This window comes from Danio rerio, chromosome 10 (assembly GCF_052040795.2).
Source record: "Danio rerio strain M-AB ecotype USA chromosome 10, GRCz13ab, whole genome shotgun sequence".
Classification (NCBI taxonomy): Eukaryota; Metazoa; Chordata; class Actinopteri; order Cypriniformes; family Danionidae; genus Danio; species Danio rerio.
The window spans coordinates 41430333-41453806 of NC_141030.1; the positions used below are offsets into that span (position 1 = coordinate 41430333).

The 23474-nt window shown below is 38.1% G+C and overlaps 1 protein-coding gene and 1 long non-coding RNA gene across 15 annotated transcripts in view; both read left to right on the forward strand.

The window, feature by feature from the left end:
• msi2a (musashi RNA-binding protein 2a) overlaps nt 1-23474 on the forward strand; it is a 285008-nt gene that overhangs the window by 200760 nt on the left and 60774 nt on the right. For all 14 annotated transcript variants that reach the window (XR_015500172.1, XR_015500169.1, XR_015500170.1 and 11 more), the window contains 1 exon segment: nt 15838-15920. Coding sequence is in view for 9 of the 14 variants with exons in the window: in XM_087268677.1 (XP_087124803.1) it covers nt 15838-15920 (83 nt within the window). In the remaining 5 variants the exon portion in view is untranslated.
• LOC147842176 (uncharacterized) lies at nt 535-5580 on the forward strand. Its single transcript, XR_015501476.1, has 2 exons — nt 535-3099; nt 3403-5580. It is a non-coding gene; the product is annotated as an uncharacterized LOC147842176 (long non-coding RNA).

Here is a 23474-nt window from a genome sequence, read left to right on the forward strand (position 1 = left end):
CAAATTCAAATCAAGACTGAAAACACATCTGTTTAGCTGTGTCTTTACTGAATGAACACTGTGCTACATCCCACAGATCGCTCTATTATGTCTTTCTTTTCTTTTTCATTCTTTTATAACCTGTTTTAACACATTTTAATCTGTTTTTAATAATTTTTGATCATTCAATTATTTTTATTTTCTGGTTTCTTTTATTCTCGTTTATGTAAAGCAGTTTTAATTAACGATGGGGTTTGAAATGTTCTGTATAAGTAAACTTACTTGGCCTTACTTTAATTTGCTTTTTGTAAAACCCATGTTGAGTGTTGTTGACCACTACCATTTAATTGAACCACAGAATACTATTGTGGATGCTAATATATAGTAATTGTGTTATATTAATTGTGTGTGTGTGTGTGTGTGTGTGTGTGTGTGTGTGTGTGTGTGTGTGTGTGTGTGTGTGTGTGTGTGTGTGTTTTTTTAAAGAATTACATTAAACTTAGTTTTTAATCTACTGTCAGCCTTGGGCTACATCCATTCATATACACTAGGGTTATATCTGTAAATTTCATAACTTTCACACACTGTTGCAGCGTGGTCTGGTTAAACCCTTAAGCCTTCATTTGCACAGAGCATGGAAGCAAGACCTTTGAGAGCGTTTTTTAATATGCTCCTCATTCTGTCATCTCTACAATATAGAAATGGAATTAGTAGCTCATTTCCTCTTCTGTGTGCCATCATTTTCTGGAGATGGTTACCTGTAGCAGCCAAAAAGATTTGGCATTGTATGAATGTTTATGTTGTTATTTATCATTAGTATTTGGCACTGCCATACCTGTCAACATTGGGATGTAAAATAAGGGAGACCCCAAAAAATAAAATAAACTTAATATTAAATTACTTAATATGTTCATCTTGAGCTGTTTCATTGAAAATATGCAGTTGAAACAGTATTATTATTATTGTTGTTGTTGTTGTTGTTGTTGTTGTTATTGTTATTTACAAAAGGATATAATAAATAGTATACATTAGGAAAAGCTGTAAATAAATTAGCAAACACTTTAGCCTATTCAAATTAATAGCTATTATATAGAAAGCCAAATCTCATTAACCTTTCTTCCCTCTATAATTTAAACTATCTGATAAAAGATCAGCAAATGAATCTCTCATTTAGATTTTTATATATGTTTCTTTATTTAACCAGATAAAAATCTATTGAGATCAAGATCTCATTTACAAAAAAGACCTGGCCAAGAGGTCCACAACACACGACTTATGAAAAAAAAAATAATAATAATGATAAATACAAAAGTAAGATAATATGAAAATACAGTTTAGTTGTTCAGCTATACCATATTACAATATGTTAATTATAATGAGCTCAGACATTTTTAGTTTAGACTAAAGAGTATTTATTTTAGTTTGATTACATTAAATAACAGAGTAATCACTTATAAAGATGCACAGAACCATAATGAAAGCATTTGACTTTTTAATGCTCATTTAAGACCATGTGATGTTTCAAAGAAAACCCACCAAGATCAACATGTTTAGATGTTGTTGTTGTTGTTATTATTATTATTATCATTATTATTAATATGTGCATTTGTCTGTTCAAACACACACCCAAAATCCAGAGTGTCCACTTTCGCTCCGGTTCAGATCACATGTAGAGAATCTGTTTGCGTCTATTTATCACTATGGATGCCTAAATAAAATGAAAGCACTGAACAGATTCACATTTAAGAGCAAGGGGCGTCCCCTGGTGGTTTGTCCGTATGCGTTGCGTACAGGAAGGATCGGTCCTTTAATGTTTATTGCCACCCTTCATAGAAAAATTTTAATTACGGGAGAAATTTTGGAAAATATCCTTAACGGGATGCTAGGAGTATATATTTTTAAATTACAGGAGAATCCTGGTAAAATGAGAGAGTTGATGAGTAGTAGCACTACGCAGTTAAGTAAACTCAGACCAACCTTTAAGAGGCTCCCAGATTGGCTCTGTTTGAAACGCATTTAAAGCATTTAGGTAAATCAAATTCTCCGACCTCATAAACCTTTTAGTGAGATCTGTGTTTTAATGTTGTTAAGACTGCATGAAAAATCTGATATAGGGAAATTTTGTTTTGCCACAATATATATTTCACCAGATGATTTTAATAGCTCTATTTGAAAAGATTTCATTCATTCAGATTGACTGAGATGATCAAGTATTTTTCTATGCAGTGCATCTGCATATATGATAATAAATTACTAACAAAAGTAAATAAATAACCAGTGATTTGCTTTTCTGGGGAGTCTAACAGTATTCAAGAACAGATGTTGAACAATCAAATGTAAAATAGCATAGTCATCATTGTGTAAATAATAATAATATTTAATCTCTTATAGTCTTTTATTAATAATCTAATCCTGCGACGTGACGATTGCAGACACACATTTTGATATTGATGCTCAAACGATATATTGTTCAGCCCTATGTTAAGGTATAAAAGAAAACTGATGGTTTCAGCCATGCTTGTACATGCATGCACACACACACACACACACACACGCACACACAAACGTGAGTGAATCTAGAACACACTGATGCAAACTGACAGGATGGAAAGCCAAGATGAACTGAAGTAATCATTAAATTTATAGGGAATTTGCAAGCAGGTGGCCACACACACAGATTTACTGAAAGCGACAGGCATATAGTAAATAAACCTGTAAAGCAAGAAGATTTTCACCATTTCTTCCCCAACCACCCTAGAAATATATATACTCGCATATGGATGCTTATAAAATGCATTGATAATCTAATTTAAAATTCATCCTAACCTTAAACTCAAGTCATCACAGTGTCAAAATTGACTAAGTAATAAATTCAAATTACTTAAACAAATATAAATTTACTGTGGGGAAAATAAGTATTGAACACGTCACCATTTTTACCAGAAAACATATTTCTAAAGGTGCCATTGACTTGGAAATTTTAGCAGATGTTGGTAACAACCAAAACCAAAAATTATATATGCAAAGTTTACAAATAAGGTCTGATGAAAAATCTGTAATAAAATGAAGACGCAGGGAAAAAGGTTTGAACACATGACGAAAGGGAGGTGTAGGAAGGCAGTAAAAGCCCAGACAGCAGCTGAAATCTCTCAGTAGTTCTTCAGCAACCCTCTGCTCTTCCTTATTGTAAATGAATATCAGCTGCCTCAGTCCAACATCTACATTATCAGGAGGATGAAGATGAAACCAGGCTGGACATTTCAGCAAGACAATGATCCAAAAAACAGACAAGGAAACTCTCAAATGCTTTCACAGAAAGAAAATCAAGCTGTAGAATGGCCCAGCCAACCACCTGATATAAATCCAATAGAAAACACAAAATAAAGATCAAATTTGATAGACGAGACCCATAGAAGCATCAAGATTTTTACACTCTTTTGAACAATTGATGTGACTTTATTCTCCATGTGAGAGGCATCTTTAAGCTGCTATCTCTAAAAGGCTTTCATATAAAGTATTAAATACGTTTCAGTAGTTCAGTACTTTGTCCTTGTGTCATTTTATTATTACACAAATTTTTAAGATATCTTTTGTTAAGTTTTATTTTTTGTTTGTATTGTTTGGGTTTTTAACCCAAAAACTGGTTCAATTCCATGTTAACAGTTCCTTTAGAAATATTATTCCCAGGAAAAAACATGACATCCTCAATACTTATCGTCTCCACTGGACAGTTCCCTATTCATCAGTATATTTAGGGTACTTTTGCCTCACAATTATCCTTGTAAACGAATGCCTGTTAATGGGAAAGTAATACCAGTTTGCTACAAATATAGTCAGCTATTATTCACAGTTTTTTTCTATTCTGTTTGGCACACTTGGATATAGGCCCATTGGGAAGTAAATAGTTTTGTGACTTTGTGTTGATCTTTAATGTTATTTGCAGACATGGCGTGAAACAGAAAAATCGTCTTGTTCATTGTGACGGTGTGTGCGCGACTGTGAATGTCTCTGGAAGCCGTTATTTATCTATGCTGTGATCTAAGCTGATGCAGCGATCCTCTCTTTTAATGGTTTGGATTCACGGGAGGATTTTCAGGTGAAAAATACGCAGGGCCTTCTCTCTCTCTCTTTCTCTCTCCTTTTAATTGGCTATAGAGGCCACAGGTCTGCTGTTGATGAAGTCAATGGAGCCGACGGCCAAAAGCGCAGTTAATACTCTAAGGCTGCGAGGGGTTAGAGGAGCTCATCGCCGAGGATTCCTTGGAAAACATTGCTGGGATTTATTTGAGCCCCATTGCTTTGATTTGCGCTTTTGTTTTTATTAATGAAACAGTCATTACATGCCAGAGTAACAGCACTGATAAATCATCTGACTCTCTTTCTCTCTCTCTCTTCTTCTTGTTGTAATTGGTCTCTTTCGACATCCTCAGACAAAACACTCTGTTACGTCAGCGTTTTGTTCTGAATGGAGCTGTCTGCCGCCACGTTATTAATTCATATCTGCTGCCGTTTTTCTGCTCCTCCTCAGATGTTCAGTCTGTTTTTTTCTTTTTCTTCTTCGTTATTTCCTCTGCTGCACGAGTGCCTGTGTTCTGTGTCAGATTGACAGAGAGGGTCATGGGTGCCATTTAGCAGCACATGTCAGTCTGATACATGTGTAGGTCGCAGGCTTTCTGATCTGCAGGTGACCAGCGCTGTCTGCTCTTTCTGAAACTGGAAGAGCTTCAGAAGCAGCTTCTGTAGATTGGGCTATATACACTCACCGGCCACTTTATTAGGTACACCTGTCCAACTGCTCGTCAATGCAAATCAGCCAATCACATGATAGCAACTCAATACATCTAGGCATGTAGACATGGTCAAGATGATCTGCTGCAGTTCAAACCGAACATCAGAATGGGGAAGAAAGGTGATTTAGGTGGCTTTGAATGTGGCATGGTTTTTGGTGCCAGATGAGCTGGTCTGAGTATTTCAGAATCTGCTGAATCTCTACTATCTCTAGGGTTTACAGAGAATGGTCTTCTGTGGGTGCAAATGCCTTGTTGATGCCAGAGGTCAGAGGAGAATGGCCAGACTGGCTCCAGCTGATAAAAAGGCAATAGTAATTCAAATAACCACTTGTTACAACCAAGGTATGCAGAAGAGCATCTCTGAACGCACAACATGTCAAACCTTGAGGCGGATGGGCTACAGCAGCAGAAGACCACACCAAGTGTCACTCCTGTCAGCTAACATCAGGAAACTGAGCTGACAATTCACACAGGCTCACCAAAATTGGACAGTGGGAGATTGGAAAAATGTTGCCTGGTCTGATGAGTCTCGATTTCTGCTGTGACATTCGAATGGTAGGGTCAGAATTTGGCGGCAACAACATGAAAGCATGGATCCATCCTGCCTTGTATCAACAGTTAAATCTATTATATATTATGCCGCAATGAATGTTTTGTTTCCATTTTCCCATGCTGACAGCACAGTTTGTGTGTGGAACTTGCATGTGTCTGCTAACACGCATCAGAAATACATTTGTAAGGCACATTTATTTACCCGAGAGATTTTTGATTCTGGAAATGGTGAAAACTGGATTTGCCGCTCGTCTTCTTTTTTTTATTTATTTTTTTTTTTATTTTTTTTTTAAAGATGTTGTTCCAGTTGGTGTTGATTGTCCTGTCTCTACAGATTTGCTCATTGTCTTTGTTTGTTCATTCAGATGGCAAAGTTAGTTAGTATCGTCAGCAGTACTTTCAGTTTTTAAAGACACACGTTAGTCAAAATGATTTAGTTACTAAGTTTACAGTAATATCACAACTGAAAATCCTCCACTTCAACACAGCTCTCAGATCAGCTGTAAATGCTGCTTTCTGAATCACTGTCCATCTCTCCTGCGTCAGTGTTTGTGTTGCCAGCTGTTGTGGTACGTAATGAAACTCCTCTTTTCATGCAAACCCTGTCGTCTTTCGCCTCTTAACACTCCCACTTAAACAAAGCTGGACTCACTCACTTTCCTGACTTTATTCAAACTAGAGGTGTGAAAACACCCTGCTGAGACGGGGGGTTCCATGGCCCTTTAGGAACAATTTAAACCATATACTGTGTATATAGCGATCCTCCTCAAATGTTGGCTACTGTATTAACAAAGTAACCTGTCATCACCAAATCAAATATTATGTAAAGTATAAAGCCTACGCTCACTTTTTAGCTTTAGCCAAATGCAATGGCAAAACAACAACTGCAGTCTGCCATTTTAAACATCATCTACAAGGTCCTTGTTCTTGACCAGAAGGAGCTGCAGAGTGGACCAGCCTTTGAGTCTGCGTCAGTAAGCCTATGCAGACACTATCAAATGTCAAATGTCCTCCTGCATTAGCGCACGCGTGTGGCTCAGAAACGAAACCCAAAACCAGTTGTGCGGTGTCCTCGATGCTGTTGACCCTTTAGTCCTGCAGGATGACCTCTGTGATTCCTCCTCCAGGGCCTCTTCAGCACAGCAGATGGCTAAAGCTCCAGCCATCCACGGTTATTAAGACCAACAGCGTCCCTGCGGCTCCGAGGACAATCAACACCTCTCTCTCCCTCTCTTTCTCTTCGCAACTTTCCTTTCACCTCAGACAATCTGCTTTGACTCCAGCACTCGTGTCCGCTGGCGCAGGTGGCGAGAGGTGTTAGCAGCCGTTTTTCCGACTCAAACGCATCTCACACTTGCTATCGGAGAGCAATCAGCCCACGTTCATCTTCCTCTCTCGGGTTAGCAGGTTTCCTTCCTCACCACACAGCGCTAAATCCATTAAAATGCGAAATCAATGAGACATTAAGTGATCTTTGCATAAAAGCAGATTGTGCTGGCGGCGGTTAGACGTATTTAAAGTAGAGCACATCAGAGAGAAAGTTCTAGAAGACCATAATTTGCTCGCATAAGATGAGGCAGAGAGAAAGCGGCAGCAGTTAAAGTTCATGCGCTGTCAGACTCCATTTGAAAACGTCTTCTCTCTCTCTCTCTCTTTCTCTCTCTCTCTCTCTCTCTCTCTCTCTCTCTCTCGCTCTCTCTTTTTCTCATCTGGGGATTTTTAAATTGACCTAAATGCTAAACAGCCCCCCAAGAACATTTACGGAAACACACACACTTACAAGTTAGCCATTGTGTTCATTAAAATGCAAAAAGCTGACATGAGTTAGAGTGACGCTCAAAAACACACACTTGACACGACTAATAGCTGGAGTTTAGTATAAGTATAGGCAGGTTGGGGGGGAAAGAAATCTAATAAATGCCGGTATGGAGATCCATTACGCACGCAGGACGATCCGGCTTCTATTACACTGCATGGGGAGAAATCATTAGCATCCTGTTGGAGATGTGTGGTTGGCCGTGTCCTCTGTCCTGTAATGAGAGATACGTACAGTACTTATACCAGGATGACCACGCTCAGAGATAAACTTAAAGCAGTTAAGCCGACTGGGCTTCATGTTTCAGGAGAGAGATGGCTGATGCGATACTTTTGATACTTTTGATATAATCCATTCTAATTTTTACATTTTTACATTTTACATTTTTTTACATTTACAAAATGTTACATTTTATATACAGCCAGCGGAAAAATATTTTGAACATGTCACCATTTTTCTCAGAAAACATATTTCTAAAGCTGCTGTTGACTTGAAATTTTCACTAGATGTTGATAACAACCATAGAAATACAAAGAAAGCAAATCTAATTAGTTTACAAATTATGTTTGTACTGACACCTGTCATATGTAGAATGAAGTCACAGGCATTGCTCAGGTGTGATTTTATTTTTTTGTCCGTCCAAAATATTTTGTATTTCTATTGGAATTCGAGTCAGGTGATTGACTGGGCCATTCTACAGCTTGGTTTTCTTTCTGTGAAAGCATTTAAGAGTTTCCTTGGCTGTGTTTTGGATCATTGTCTTGCTGAAATGTCCAGCCTGGTTTCATCTTCATGATCCTGCTAATGTAGATGTTGGACAGAAACAGCTGATATTCATTTACAATAAGGAAGAGCAGAGGGTCGCTGAAGAGCTATGTTGGTAAGAAAGATGTTGGTACATGCACATTCATGCAGTTCGATTAAATAAGGCTCAAAGTTGTGCGTCTTTGGATACAATGAAACACGGCAAGTTACAATGCCGTGCACACTGCCACATGAAATGAAGCTGTAAATCAGCATTTCCTTTCGTTTGGTTAAGTCATTCACAAACTTTGAGGTTACATCAACATGTCAAGTCATACATTTGGCTTTGAAACTACTTTTGAGGCTCATTGGCAGCTGACTGACCTCATCGTCTGCCTTGATGGTGCGGAGCTGCATCATTAGCTGGAAACGCAGCAGGTTATTGGTGCCGATGGGCTGCAGCTCCAGCAGTTTGCACAAGGCCACCAGCTGCGGCCGCTCCAGATGCTCCAACGTCAGCTCATCCTCAAAAAAAAACTACTGAGAGATTTTAGCTGCTGTTTGGGCTTTCACTGCCTTTCTACACCTTCCTGACTTCATGTGTTCAATACTTTTTCCCTCTGTCATTTCATTTTATTACACAATTTTATTTGTAGACTAATTCAATTTGTTTTCTGTGCATATATGGATTTCTTTGGTTGGCACTTACATCTGGAGTAAATTTAATATCAACCGCACCTTTAGAAATATGTTTTCTGAAAAAAAATGGTGACTGGATACTTATTTCACTCACTAGTTAAACTGAAAATAATTTTTTTCTAACATAATTTGGGAAATATTAACAGGGCAGGGAATTTTTCACAGTAAATTAAAAAAACTGTTTTAATAAAATTTGTTTTATTTTGGCTAGAATAAAACATTTTAAGGTCATTATCATTAACCCACTTAAGCTATATATATTTTTTTACATTGTATTTTTGGACATTGTTTGTTGACAGAACAAACCATCATTATACAATGATTTTCCTAATTACCCTTGTTAATTATGGTGTCAAAATAATTTAGTTTTTCTTTGATTCAGATGGGTACAATTTGATATCAGTCCAGTAATAATCATAACTGGTTATTATCCACTGACGTCAAAATCTCTCTGACCTGCTGGCATGTTCGTGAGGTAACGTTTTAGCTCCTCTCGGCTGTTACAACAATAGCAATCGTGCCAATAGTGGATGGGCTGATTGTTGCGGCCGTTTAGCATCAGTGTCCGTGTCACTTTTTGCTGAACAGCGCCAGAGCTATGCTGACCGCCAATCGCAGCCTTTTTTGTTGAGCCCGTGACCAATCATAGGCATTTAAGAACTCGCTTAACAATGATCAAAAAGCAAGCGGGATAATATTTACATGCTCATTAATGCATTCAGAAAGTTTTCTTTCAGCAGGTAAAAGTAAAGGACTGCTTGCTTTAAAGGACAAAATTGTATTACAAATTACATATAAATATAGTTTTAAATTATACATTTTATTAAAAGAATTATTGTGTTGTCAAGTAAAATATCAAATTGTTTATGGAAAGCATCGTCAATGCAACGTGATTATATCGAAGGAAACCAAATCGATGTCATGGGAATTGTAACCAAACACAACCGTGAGACCAGTGTAGGTTCACACTCCTACCAGTTAAGCCTTTAAATTGCTCTTAAGCTGAATATGTTCAGCCTATAAATATGGTCTTGTTTACCTGGCAGACCAATAAAAATCTTTGGACCTCACTCTTAGAAATAAAGCCAACCAATCAGAACTGATCTGTTCAATTAGAGCAGCATGTTGGCACACAGTATGCATCAGACAAATAAATCTGAAGCACGCTCGAGACCACAGAGGAGCATACAGTAAGTTGTGTCTTGTTTTGGTCCCATAGCAGGATGAGTTTTCATCATCATTAAGTAAAACAGAGACATCAGCCTTAATTCTCCTCCATATCCTCTCACATCTGTCTGAGCCAATGAAGCTCTGGGATCTGCGGCACCAGGGAACGCAGCGCACGCCACACTCCGCGGAGATGAGCATATGCTTCTTCTCTAAAGTGTTGGCTCTTCAGGGTGTGCAGAGACTTGGACGACTCTCTGCGGTGTGTGAGTGTGTGTGAAAGCGAGTGGGTGTTTTGTTAACACAGAGGTCAGACTGTCCCAGAGCCAGACGCACAGTTATTGCAGCACTGCCCCCTTCAGACTGCTGAGGGAATCGCATGGAGCCCGGGAGCTTGTCCAGATTTAGTAGCGTCTGTGTGTTGTGGTCTCACCGTGACGTAAGAGCTCTCTAGAGAGCGCAGGTGTGTATGTGTGTTTCTCCGTCTGAAATCTGCGCTGACAAATGGCTCCTGATGGCTGATTTGTCGGCAGTCTTTTCTTCTTCGTTTTCAAGATCAGCCTCCAGGCATGCACACACACACACTACTGCTTTCACTATTAGCAAACAAGCTTCAAGAGCAGAAGAAGAACAGAGAGATAGATGTTCATACTGAAAGCAATTTGCAGAAAGCCGAAGTCATTGGTTTTCTGAGAGAGTTGTTGACCTAAAGAGTAGTAGGTGGCCCTAAAATCACCCTGACAACCGGCAAATGCATGTCAATATACACCTTACGAAAGTCTTGTCGTTGATCTCAGTTGTAAGAGCAACAAATAATAACTTGATTCTTGTTGATTATTTGGGAAAAATGTTGTCATCTGTTGAACTGCATCCCAATCATCAGAAATATTGCAGAAGATGTATTGGAACCCACATAGACCCAAGATTCTCACAGAAATTAGACAACATTGGTTGAGAAAAAATCCTGGTTTGAGGTTAAATGGTGTGCGAGAGATCTGGATGGCACCATCAATAGCCTGAACTATCAAGACATTTGTGCTGCCCATTACATTACAACCAGCAGGATAGCGCCCCTCATACTTTAGCCTCTTCATCACAGTTCCTGAAAGTAAAGGTCAAGGTGCTCTAGGATTGGCCAGCCCAGTCACCAATTACCTATGCCTTTCATATTAGCCATTTCTGATACCAAGTGATCAACTAGAAGTCCAGTTATAGGTGACTAGATTTTTGTCAGGTACTGTACATGCAATATGATCATACCTATTTTCATTTTCTTTTGCATCTCAATTCTCCATTCAGCTATGTAAAAAAGGCAACATGGCAAACATTCTGCCAAGTTTGTGAAGAGAATAATTTATAAATCTGTCGTCCAAAGCATTTCATAACAGAATGAAAACAGAGTTTTTAAATTTTTTTATCACACTTTATTTTAAGGTATTATTCCTGCTATTACAAATCATTAACTGCAATTTTAGTTCAATGAACTCCTAGTTTGCTGCTTATGAACAGTTAGGTAGTAGTTTTAGATTAGGGTTGTGCAATAAGATCATGTAGAATATGTACTTCAATATGTACAAATATAAATATATATATATATATATATATATATATATATATATATATATATATATATATATATATATATATATATATATATATATATATATATATATATATATATACTGTAGGCATGTAATGATCCACTTATTCATTGAATTGGTACTTTTTTCCTTTTTCTTTAATTTTAAAATGTTTTGGATACATAAATAATTATGAAGTTCTTCATGGACACTTATTGATTTTTTTTTATTTCATGAAACATAATACACAATATTAGTTGCATATATTCTTCTACATTTTCTATAATCCGCGGCAGGTTTGATGAAATGCTAATTGTATGCCCTGTGTGCATTGGTGTGCGTGTGTACCTGATATTCCCTAAATATTCACACCATCATTTTTAACCTCATGGAGAAAACAGCTTCTGCATCTTGCAGAATGAAAATGTTAAAATGCTGAGGGTTTTTGTTGAGGCTTGTTTTACGGATGAATTATAAAGTTGGTACTGTATAATATGTTTATAGGTAGTTCCTATAATAATGTGTGTATCAGACCTGCATGATATTGGAAAAATATCGATGTTTTGGTTTTCTGCAATAAATAGTGCGATTCTAATACAGGTTTATCAGATGCGTTAAATAACTTTTGGAAAGTGTTCATTAATTCAGATTGATTGCAACATGGGATTGAATCATGCATAAAAATAATGAACAAATTAAAAGTATTGCTGACTTATAAATTTGTCAAACAATAGGTACAGAAAAAGGAAAAGATCAAATGCAAAAGAACACTGCATTGTCTTCATTGTGTAGATATAATAAAATAAAACGTATCTTTATTAAAGGTACAAATGGTAGCATTTCTTGTGCCTGAATGTTTGAAACTCCTTCGAAATATTCATATAGTCACAAGCTTTAACAACACAGGCAGACTTCCACTTAAAAAACAACAAGAAAACAAACAAACTGGCTTCTGGTCAACTATAATGCCAACTCAAGATTGAATGTGACTATTGCAAATACATTGCGATATCAATGCTGAAAATATATATTGTGCAGCTATAGTGTGTATGGTCTGCTTGCTTTCTGACATCTAAACTCAAGAGATCACCTTATGTGGTGACTGTATCTTCTATATGCAAACGAGATGCCCTCTTTGCATATGCAATGAGAAACCCATTAAAGAACCCTGAAGCATTGTATTCCAGTTTATTGTTAGAGAGCGTCTTTGTGTTTGTGGTATGGTTTATCTGCTTTTATCTCGCACACTGCTACAGTCTACTGTGCTTGACCTCTGACCCCACGCTTTTATTCCAACACCCAGCTGACCACTGGAGGAGAGAAGAGCCTTACACAGATCTTTCATCTTTAAAAGCTGGAGATAAGAATTAGGGTCAGGACAAAATACAACAGCGCCTTTTGAAAAATGACTCCAGTAGTTTCCTCATGAGGAAGAACCTTGGTGTTGTGCAAGAAATACAAAAATCCAACCTATATTCTATAGACCTTTTTCATAGAACGCAAAATTACCCATTAAGCTTTGCATGTATGCGTAAGCAGGATGCTTCGACTTCCGGTCGGCAGCTTGATGCATGTAAAGTGTGACATTTGGACAGCTTTGAAATGGTAGTTTAAGGCCCATTCCCAATTCTCTTTTCGTATATATTATCTCCAGGAAGTCATTGAAGGTAACAATATCATGTTATCATTATGATATAATGTGGTAATAAGCTCATAACTGTACTGTGTATTTACACCGTGGCCATATTCATTTATGTAAATACACGAAAACAACATTAACATTATACTAGCCACTGTAAAAAGCGCATTCCCAGCCATTAGACTTTCTGACAGGGTATTCGAGTGTCAGATATGAAGTATGATGTGGGACTACTGGGTGTTGTTGTTATTATGGATTATAGATAGCGAAATTTAGCAGGTTTTTAATGTTTTTTTTTTTTTTTATAAAGCATGACGGTAAAACACGGACAACTTGTGGATATATTAAAACGTGTTTGTTTGTTGTAAAAATTCATAATAATATGTAATGACAAAAAAAACAAACTTGTGCATCTCCTGACTCACGTGTGCTGTCATGCTGCCATGGTAGCTGGTGTATTCTGGGAAATTTTCTTACCTCTTGGTTTTGAGTGTGGTCCTGAAAAATCTCTGCTTCAAGGGCCATCTAGCCCTTCCCGTTAACCCTAGGCCTTCAAGCTAAAGAGAACTGGGACACCCTACCCCTTCACGTGAATGCACAAAACGAGGGGTAGGGGCAAGTGGAAGGGCTAAGGGGTAGAATTGGCATTGGGCTTTAATCTATTTTACTTGCTTTTAATGTCTTTGCACTAATACTGCTGTCGATCAGCTCCACCTCATGGACTGATTATTTAAAAAATGCGATCTAATGGGAATGAAAAACAACCAATGCGGGTCATTTTACCCTCATATTATGCATTTTAAATGGAGCATCGTCAATACTGAAGTCAACTTTTTCTTTCTTTCTTTTTTTTTCAAATATATAAACAAGGCAAACTGGGTTTAATTAAAATGTTTGACACACACAAACACATACTAACACGTGGATTGAAAAAGTGTCACAAAGTGAAAATAAAGTGACATTTTGAAATGACAGAAAAACACAGACCCTGGTAAATACTACACAGTACAAACTAGCATAACATAAACATAAACGCAGGGTTCATACAGTGATGGAAAATCTGGAAAAGTGATGGAATTTTGACTTGGCATTTTCCAGGCCTGGAAAAGTTTTGGAAAAACAGAAAAACCCACAAGGTTTTGGAAAAGTCATGGAAAGCAGATATCTGTACACTTGAATATAGGTGAATATAGTTGTCTTGACCTTTATTCTGTCCTTGGCCAATCACATACTCTGACATTATAAGTGCAGTGCAGCATTATACAAATCAATTTTACATAGACATAAAAATAAATTGGGCGTCACGGTGGCGCAGTGGGTAGCAAGAAGGTCACTGTTTTGAGTCTCAGCTGGGTCAGTTGGCATTTCTGGCTCCCGATTTGCTGATTACAGTATAACAGCTAGCAGGTCAGGTCAGGTCTTACACTGCATTTCAGCATCTTATCTGACAGCAGTCACTGAATTAGGAGAGCATTTTTCTCTCGCGCTTAAACGGACTCTGACGGAAGCATAACCTCTTTAAAACAAACCTTTCAAAATCAACGTTGTGCATCATAAAAACACTCCGTAAGCCACTTAAAATGATATTGACAGCCACTTCCAGATTGATAATTGCTGTTGAGAAATGCTGTAAACGTTTACTAGATGTTTTTCAAGATACTAGTATTCAGCTTAAAGTGACATTTTATGGCTTAACTAGGTTAATTAGGCAAGTTAGTGTAATTAGCAAGGCATTATATAACGATTGGTTTGTTCTATAGACTATTGAAAATATATATTGCCTAATGGGGATAATAATATTTACCTTAAAATAGTAAAAAATAAAATAATTAAAACTGCTTTCATTCTAGCCGGAAAAAAATATGATAGAAAATACTGTGAAAAATTCCTTGCTCTGTTAAACATCATTTGGAAAATATTTGGAAAAGATATTCACAGCAAATAATTTTGACTTCATTTGATATATGTGATGTTTCCTTGTGAAATGATGAGTAGTACCTCCAACATCAGATGGTTTAGATACTGGATAGCAGTAAAAAATCCTCACAGTCGTGTAGGTGTGTGTGTGTACAGTATGCAGAAAGCCCGTGACTCATTAAAGGTCTGCCTGATCTCTGCTAGACTCCACAAAAACACAAACAGCAGCCATTAGCAGCATCAGAGCAGAGTTTATTGCGTCTGCTTCAATCAGCCGTCAGCTTTTCTGCGAGTCTGCTCTCGTGAATCCGTCAGAATGGTGTTTGTGCGCCGTTGAAAGAGCATCCTGTCTTTATAAACAAACAGTGAGTAAAGTGTTTATCTTCCTCTCTGGCTTGTTTTCCTTTGTGTTTTCACCGTTGGCCTACTCTTAACACCCAGGAATAGAAAATCATTCTCCCTCGTGAGCCGCAGCGAAAAGCGCTTCTCTTTTTCTCATTATAATAAAAGCACAGACAGATCCTTGTTAAGCCCGGATGAGCCGAACGGGTTAAACTTCTTATTTCATAAATATGAAAAAAAGAAGACAATCCCACGGTCGGAGACAGATTCAGGGATCTCCAGCCCCGCATTTACATTAAAACGGGAGCTTGTTATACGGTGAAATTTCAATGAAGGCAGCGCAGAACGCATTTAATGAAATTCAGATGTGGCTCCATGAATCTCATTAACAGTCTTTGTGCTTTTCTGCTGTCCGATTTCCCCCTCGTCTGCCCAGTCGTGAGAGAGATTTCATCAGCGGCCGGCTTTCAAAAAAGACAATGTCCGTTCAGATCTGAACTCCCCACGCTCTCTCTCTCTCTGACGGAGGCCTGAAAAACTGTCGGAGTTTTGAGTTCAAAAGGTGCACCACTGACTCTTCCTCTGTTTCTCTTTCTCTCTGTGTTTCCGCAGGCTTCGGCTTCGTAACGTTCGAGAATGAAGACATTGTAGAGAAAGTCTGTGAAATTCATTTTCACGAAATCAATAATAAAATGGTAAGTGCTCTGCCTGTTTTCAATTTCTGAAGGTGATTGCTGGATTAATATTTTATTTCCCATTTAGCAGAGTCTCTACAGCGTGCGCTCGCCAGCACTGCGAGTGTGTGTGTAAACAGTGTAAAGTGTTGGGCAGTGGCTAGAAAGCGTGAAATTGTGTGTGTGCACGTGTGTGTGAAAACATTTTTATCAGTCAACAAGAGTCAGAAAGTTTCCCCCTCTCGCCTTCAGCTATAAATGTCTGCTTGATGAGTGACGGGGCTAAACAGAGAGTGGCTACCTGGCACACCTCCACTTCATTAAAGCAGGATTATCACCCCTCTAGTATTGGGCAGAACCAGCAGATGGGCCACCAACGTCACTTCTTTTTAAACTTTTAAAGCAATGTTTCTCCTTTAAATCAGACTCAAAAAGAGATTGTTGATGTTGAGTTTGTTTGCAATATCTGATTGGGAGTTAAGAAAACTACACAATATGTTTATGGCAAACCTGTGAAACCTCCAGTTTTTCTTTTGTATTTTACCTTTCTATCCCATTATCATCCCATTTAAGAATTTTAAAGTTTTTAATCTTTCTATAAAAAAAACACCCAATTGCAAGAGCTGTTCAAGAAAATAATGCTTTTAGCTTTATTTTGGCGTTGAAATCAATATTAAAATGGCCGCAGTCACTTCCTTTTCATTAAAGCAGTGCCCTCTTTGTGGATATGTGGATCGTCGCCCTTTCTACACTCTTAGAAATAAAGGTACCAGAGCTGTCACTGGGGTGGAACATTTTCAAAAAATACACATCTGTACCGAGAGAGTCCCCATAGATACCTAAAGGGTTTATATTAGTACCTAAAAAGTTCCTCTTATAATTTGTAGATACAAATATATGCTTTTGAGGCACCAATATAGACACTTTTAAGTACAAATGTGTACCTTTTGAAAAGGTACCACCCCAGTGACAGCTCTCGTCCCTTTATTTCAAGAGTTCCCACTTAGATATGCTTAGCGTTAATAGCAGGTTTGGCATGCTCTCGGAGATACTTGAGCCCAAGGCTAACTGGTCAATAAGCATATAAGGGGAGCCGAGATCAGCTAGGTCTCGAGAGTCCCCCCCTTAGAAAAGGGAGGAAACGGAGGAGATGGGGCGGAAGAGGGGATTCTTTCAAAACAAAGATAGAGCAGTAGGGAAAAAACGATCCATTTATTGTAAGCTTGGATCCCTCTGATTGGATTATTTCTGATTAAAGATAAGCAGCCAGTCATGCTCAATCATATCACGTGCTCCTCTCAAAATTAGTTTATGAAACTTCACTTCTGAGAGTGTATGCAACCTCTGAATCAGTCAATTTATGCATCAGTGCTGAAAGACAGACGCACTCTGTAGTAATAAAGACACTGTTTCCAGGTCAGCTTCTGTACATGCGATTTGAAGAGGAGTGAAAGAAGACACTTAACCAACAAATATACTTGCTAAGTAAACATGTCAATCTTGGTGTGTATTATTTCTCGTATTTTTACATCCCAATGTCGACAGGTAGGGTTTAGGGGGTTTTCTTGATAAGTTAAAGAGTATTGTGTTGTTTGTGCTGGTTTTAGCCATAGACTGTGTAAATATATGGACGTATTGTCGGTGACGTCTCCTTTATGTTTCTGAAGAGCACAAATGAGGCCATCAGGATCAAATGTTTCCTGATATCGACTCTCTCTGTTATCTTTGAGAGGGAGAACAAGAGTGGAACTACTTTTGTTAAGAACTTTTGGGATTGCAGTGCTTCCCACACATAGACTTTTACAGGTATATTAACGGCCACCCAAGTATATTTAGTGACACTGTTTTTGTATTATTATCATCCTTTTACACTTTTTTTTGTTGGTCCACTAAAACCAAACATCCACGATCGATTACATAGTGGAATTTCTTTCATTTACCCATTTTGTACTGTGCGATAACTGTCAACACTCCCAAAGACAGTTTCACGTGCCCTGCAGGCCCACTGAGATGTGCCTTTTTACATCCGGCTGGGTATTCTAAATCTATTAAAATGTCCAGCTTTTGCTTTCAAAAGCTGTTTAAATATATGCACATAGTCGCGAGAGAGACATTAAAAAATATATTTTTTAATCTATACGACTTCAAAACCTTTACCAAATACTCTGAAAATACTAGGGGGGGAAATCTAAAGATTTGCAAGATATTTGTAAATAGCATTAGAAATGGTTAATCAACTGCAAATAATCAATGAACCGCCAACTTATCCAGCAAGTTTTTACGCAGCGGATGCCCTTCCAGCCGCAACCCATCTCTGGGAAATAATCAACTAATTTGCCTTATTTAAATAATCTATTTTTAATAATCTATTAAAAAATTTATTTGAGATATTGTCTGGGCTGCACGGTGGAGCAGTGGGTAGCACGATCGCCTCGCAGCAAGGTCACTGATTCGAGCCTCGGCTGGGTTAGTTCTGTTCAGCTCTCTGTGATCAGCTGCACCTCATGATTGAGTTTTACAAGTTTAAAATGTTTTTAAAACTTTCCATGTTTGTAATACAGTAAAACCACTACGTAATTCCACAGCTGCCTAGTTTCAGTACAATTATTTAAGAAGATGCCTCAATCCCAGTTTGTGGACTTATCAAGTTTATTTTGTTCAATAACATAGCGGAAGTCCATACAGCAGTGGATATTAACGTGTATCCTGTCACAATTGCCATGCAATAACAGTGCAAAGCTAAAAGTGTGAGCGCGTGTGTGCATGTGCAAACTTTATAACGACATTGTGTGTGACTCATTGTTGCAGAAAGGCTTGAATTAACTCCACAACAATTATATCAAATAACCATTGGAAAAGTTCTTACTGTAGTAAGGGAGATCTGCTTCATTCTTGTCTGTCAGTGTGCGGTTTACCTACGTGAAGGCTACACGCATCAGAGCAATACAGACAAATCTCTATGGCTCTGACTTTAAAGACACATTCTGGAGAGACAAAAGACTTGTGTTAAATCTTGGAAAAAGAGGTAAAATAGGGACCCTTTAACTACTTTGAAATGAATATCCTGTATATAATAATATTCCTATATCTACATGTATTGCATACTCACTTAATGTGTGAAGGTTTGCAGTGTTCAAATAGTTTCAACTATTTTCTTTAAAATGTTAAATATCAAGAATTTTCATATTCTCTGTCCAGAGTTATACATTTACCCACCTTAAATGTCACATAAAATTGACATTTAAGACGGTGCCGTGTGTCTGCATGGACACGTTCAGTCTGGAGCTGCAGCACTGCAGATAGCCCTGTTTGTGTGAAGCTAGAAAAAACTGTTTAATCTAATATTTTATTCAAATAATTGATTACAATTGGTTGTATTAAACATAATTGTTCAGTTCAGATGTTTATGGTCGGCAGTATTATTATTATTTAGCAATAGCAAATTCAAATGATCAAAATAAGGAAAACTTGAACAATAAATTATTAGTATGATTTCTGGAGGATCACTGAAGACGATGCTGATCTACTTCAGCCTGGCTAATTATAATATCAAATATACAATATAAAATTATTGTGTGTAGAATTTTGAGGAAATAAATTAATTTAATCCATTTTGGAGTAAGGCTGGAACATAAAAAATGTGGAAAAGTGAAGCGCTATCAATACTTTTCAGATGCACTGTATATTTCGAAAGATTTGTAACTGTTTGTAACGATAGATGTCTGACTGGTATATTTATAGGCAGATATAAAAGCAACACAAAAGCACTGATGCTAAGGATCAACCCCTGTCGGGTTCTCACCTGTGACTGGCAGAAGTCATGTGATCTTTCTGTCTTGCACTGATACCTCTCCTTGCACACCCAGAGCTCTTGGGACAGCAGTATGATGTGCAGAGGATCAAACCCCTGAAGATCTTCCTCTGTCACAGGCAGGTTGTTCTTGAGCTCAGGGACAGATGCGTGCCATCGATTTTACCTCTGATAGTCCATCATGTGTTTCTACTGTTCAGAGGGCAGCGCGACCTCTCATCTCTGTTCTGATTGTCTCTCCTGCTGGCTGTTCACTGTGACTGTAAAAGCACTGTTGATATAAGGTAAACCCGTGTAATGCTGGAACAGGCTGTTTGTTTTTGATGAGATCTGATTGGTTTCTTGCATCACACTTTTGCTGGCCAGTGGAGCTACACATGAGGTTGAGGCAGTTTCACACTTGGTTTGATATCTATTTCTCTATTTTTTTATTATTTTTGTCTAAACCAAAATACATTTGCAAAAGGCTTTAAAAATGGGAATATCGACAGGCATTGACTTTTTTTGTTAAGGGATTGCTCAGATACACTGGTTGAGATGGCACAAAATGAGAAAACCCTTTGTTTTTAAAGCAGCAAGTTTACTTAAAAGGGACTTAAAGTTTTATGCAAAAATACTTTTATAAGGGGTTTAAACACAGTCTGTCAACACTTTGTGAATATAGACAGCTTCTAATGGTCAGAGACTTGTTTTAAATTACGTATAATATGTTATAATAGGGCGAAACAGTGGCGCAGTAGGTAGTGCTGTCGACTCACAGCAAGAAGGTCGCCGATTCGAGCCTCGGCTCAGTTGGCGTTTTTTTGTGGAGTTTGCATGTTCTCCCTGCATTCACGTAGGTTTCCTCCAGGTGCTCTGGTTTCCCCCACAGTCCAAAGACATGCAGTAAAGGTGAATTGAGTTGGCTAAATTATCCGTAGTGTACGAGTGTGTGTGTGTGTGTGTGTGTGTGTGTGTGTGTGTGTGTGTGTGTGTGTGTGTGTGTGTGTGTGTGTGTGTAGATGCTACAGTATAGAAATGAATCTGCTCACAGATGTTTACAGTGATGATCAAAATGCTCCTTTTATGCCTTTTACACTTCAGCTTCCTTTAATGCGTGATGCTGCTTTTTGAACATAAAGCTTTTGAAGATGAGCACCTCTCATTGTCCCAGATTTATGGTTTGAAGTTTGGGCATATGATGGAGTCCTGGCTAAAACTGTTTGAGAGAGCCTGTTCATACAACAGCAGTGTGTGTGTGTGCACAAATAATGACCCATGATGATTATCTCCTGGATGATGTCTGGTTAGAGGAGTGTTTGCCCTCCAGAATTACACCTGTTGAGATTGACATGCTGTACAACATGCTGTCCACATCAATACATCTCTCTCTCTCTCTCTCTCTCTCTCTCTCTCTCTCTCTCTCTCTCTTTTTTAAAAGCTAAATAAACATTCTTAGACAGCAGTGGTGATGCAGTGGGTAGCACGATCGCCTAACAACAAGAAGGTCGCTGCTTTGAGCCCTGGCTGGGTCAGTTGGCATTTCTGTGTGGAGTTTGCATGTTCTCCCTACGTTTGAGTGGATTTCCTCAGGGTGCTCCAGATTCTCCCACAGTCCAAAGACATGCTCTATAGGTGAATTGAATAATATAAAAATTGTCCATAGTGGATGTGTGTGAAAGTAAGAATGTATAGGTGTTTTCCAGTGTTGGGTTGCAGCTAGAAGGACATCCGCTGTGTAAAATATATGCTGGAAAAGTTGGCAGTTCATTCTGCTGTTGAAACCCCTGGTTAATAAAGGGACTAAGCCAAAAAAGAAAATGAACGAATGAACGAACGAACGAGCGATTCTATTCTAACGACACTATTCAGTTCCTCTAGGCTTTTCTAGAATAATTGCTTGCTTTTCTCAAAATGTGTGGCAATATTTGCAAATTGTGGCATTGTTTTGTAGTGAAAACTCTACAATAGTTCTAATTTGTTTGTTATTATTGTTAGTTATTATTGTTGAATATTCTTGTGCATAATTACTGGTTTTAGTCCCACATACACAAAGGCTTTGTAACAACATCTAACAGTCTGAATCTAATGTTTGTTTGGGTTTTTTTGGCTCTCCAATTGAAATTATCCTGACTAAATAACTTTTTCTTATCAGCTTGTTTGGGTGTATAATGTAAAGCTTCTTTTCTTAAACATTAAGATATGATGCATAAATCAGTGTTTCTCAACCATGTTTCTGAAGGACCATCAACACTGCATGTTTTGGATGTCTCCTTTGTCTGTCACACCAATTACAGGTCTTTCAGTCTCTGCAAATGAGCTGATGATCTTAATCAGGTGTGTTTGGTTAAGGAGAAATGGAGATGCAGAGCTGGTGGTCCTACAGGAACGTGGTTGAGAAACACTGCATTAAATAATCTTAATTCGATTTGGCATTTTTATCCTGTCTTTCAAAATGCTGTCACTAATTAGGACATCTTAAATTGTGTCATTAAGATACATCCAGATCTGTTACCAAGCAACCAACACTGTGCACGCTGCTAATAAACTAGCATATACAAAATGGATAAATATTCATTCATTTATTCATTCAGCTTAGTCCCTGATTAAGGTCGCCACAGCAGAATAAACCGCCGAATATTCCAGCATATGTTTTACGCAGTCTATGCCCTTCCAGCCGCAACCCAGTACTGAAAAACACTCATACACACTCATTTACACACACACACACACACACACACACCACACTCTCTCTCGTACACTATGGTCAATTTAGTTTATCCAATTCACCTACAGCGCATGTCTTTGGACTGTATTGGAAACCAGATCACCCAGAGGAAACCCACACCAATACGGGGAGAACATGCAAACTCCACACACAAACGCCAACTGAGCCAGCCGGGACCCGAACCAGCGACCTTCTTGCTGTTAGGTGACAATGCTAAGCGCTGAGCCACCGTGCCGCCCACACCAAAAAGTTTAACCCTTGCAATAATATTTAATAATAAAGATCCAAACGAATGAATCCGCACTCAAATCTTCTACATCAGCACTGTAGTGCATTGCTTTGTCGGTGAGCAGGGATTGCCTGACCATACGCCGCAGCGGGGCACTCGCTTTATACAGTATACGAGAGCTTTATAATGGAAAAAGAGATCCAGCATGAGGCCTGTTTGATAGACAGACGGGGTAATATTTCAGATTTCACTGATCTCTCCCAATCAATGATTCATGACCTACACTTGTCTATTGCCTTTTCATTCAGTTCACTTCCAAAAGGCATGAAAGAAACGAGGCTGTACGAGACGTCAGTAATGGCAGAAATGCTATAGCGAGTTGATCCTGGTGAAATATTAAAAGATTTACTGCTACTCTCAAACTACAGTAAATCAGTTTACAATACATGGATATAAATGAGGATGTTTGTTTTGTTTGTTTGTATAATTTATTGTCCCTCAAGGGGAAATATTCTGTGGACTCACAGAGCACTTCAGCAAGTTCTGACACAAAATTAAAAATAAGCAAACATGCAAAAGAATTACATACAGGAAACAAGCATAAGCACACTATTGATCAGTGTTCAATAGTCTGATTGACACTGGGATAAAAGAGTTCTTAAGTCTTAAGTCTGTATCTTCTACCAGAAAGTGAAAGATTGTAAAATGGGACATGAGATGGATTGTTTAAAATTCTTTTTGCTTCATTCAGAGAGCATTGCTTGTAAAGTGTTTGAATACTGGTTATAATTTCAGATCCTGTTAGTCTCGTAGCAGTTCTGATAATAT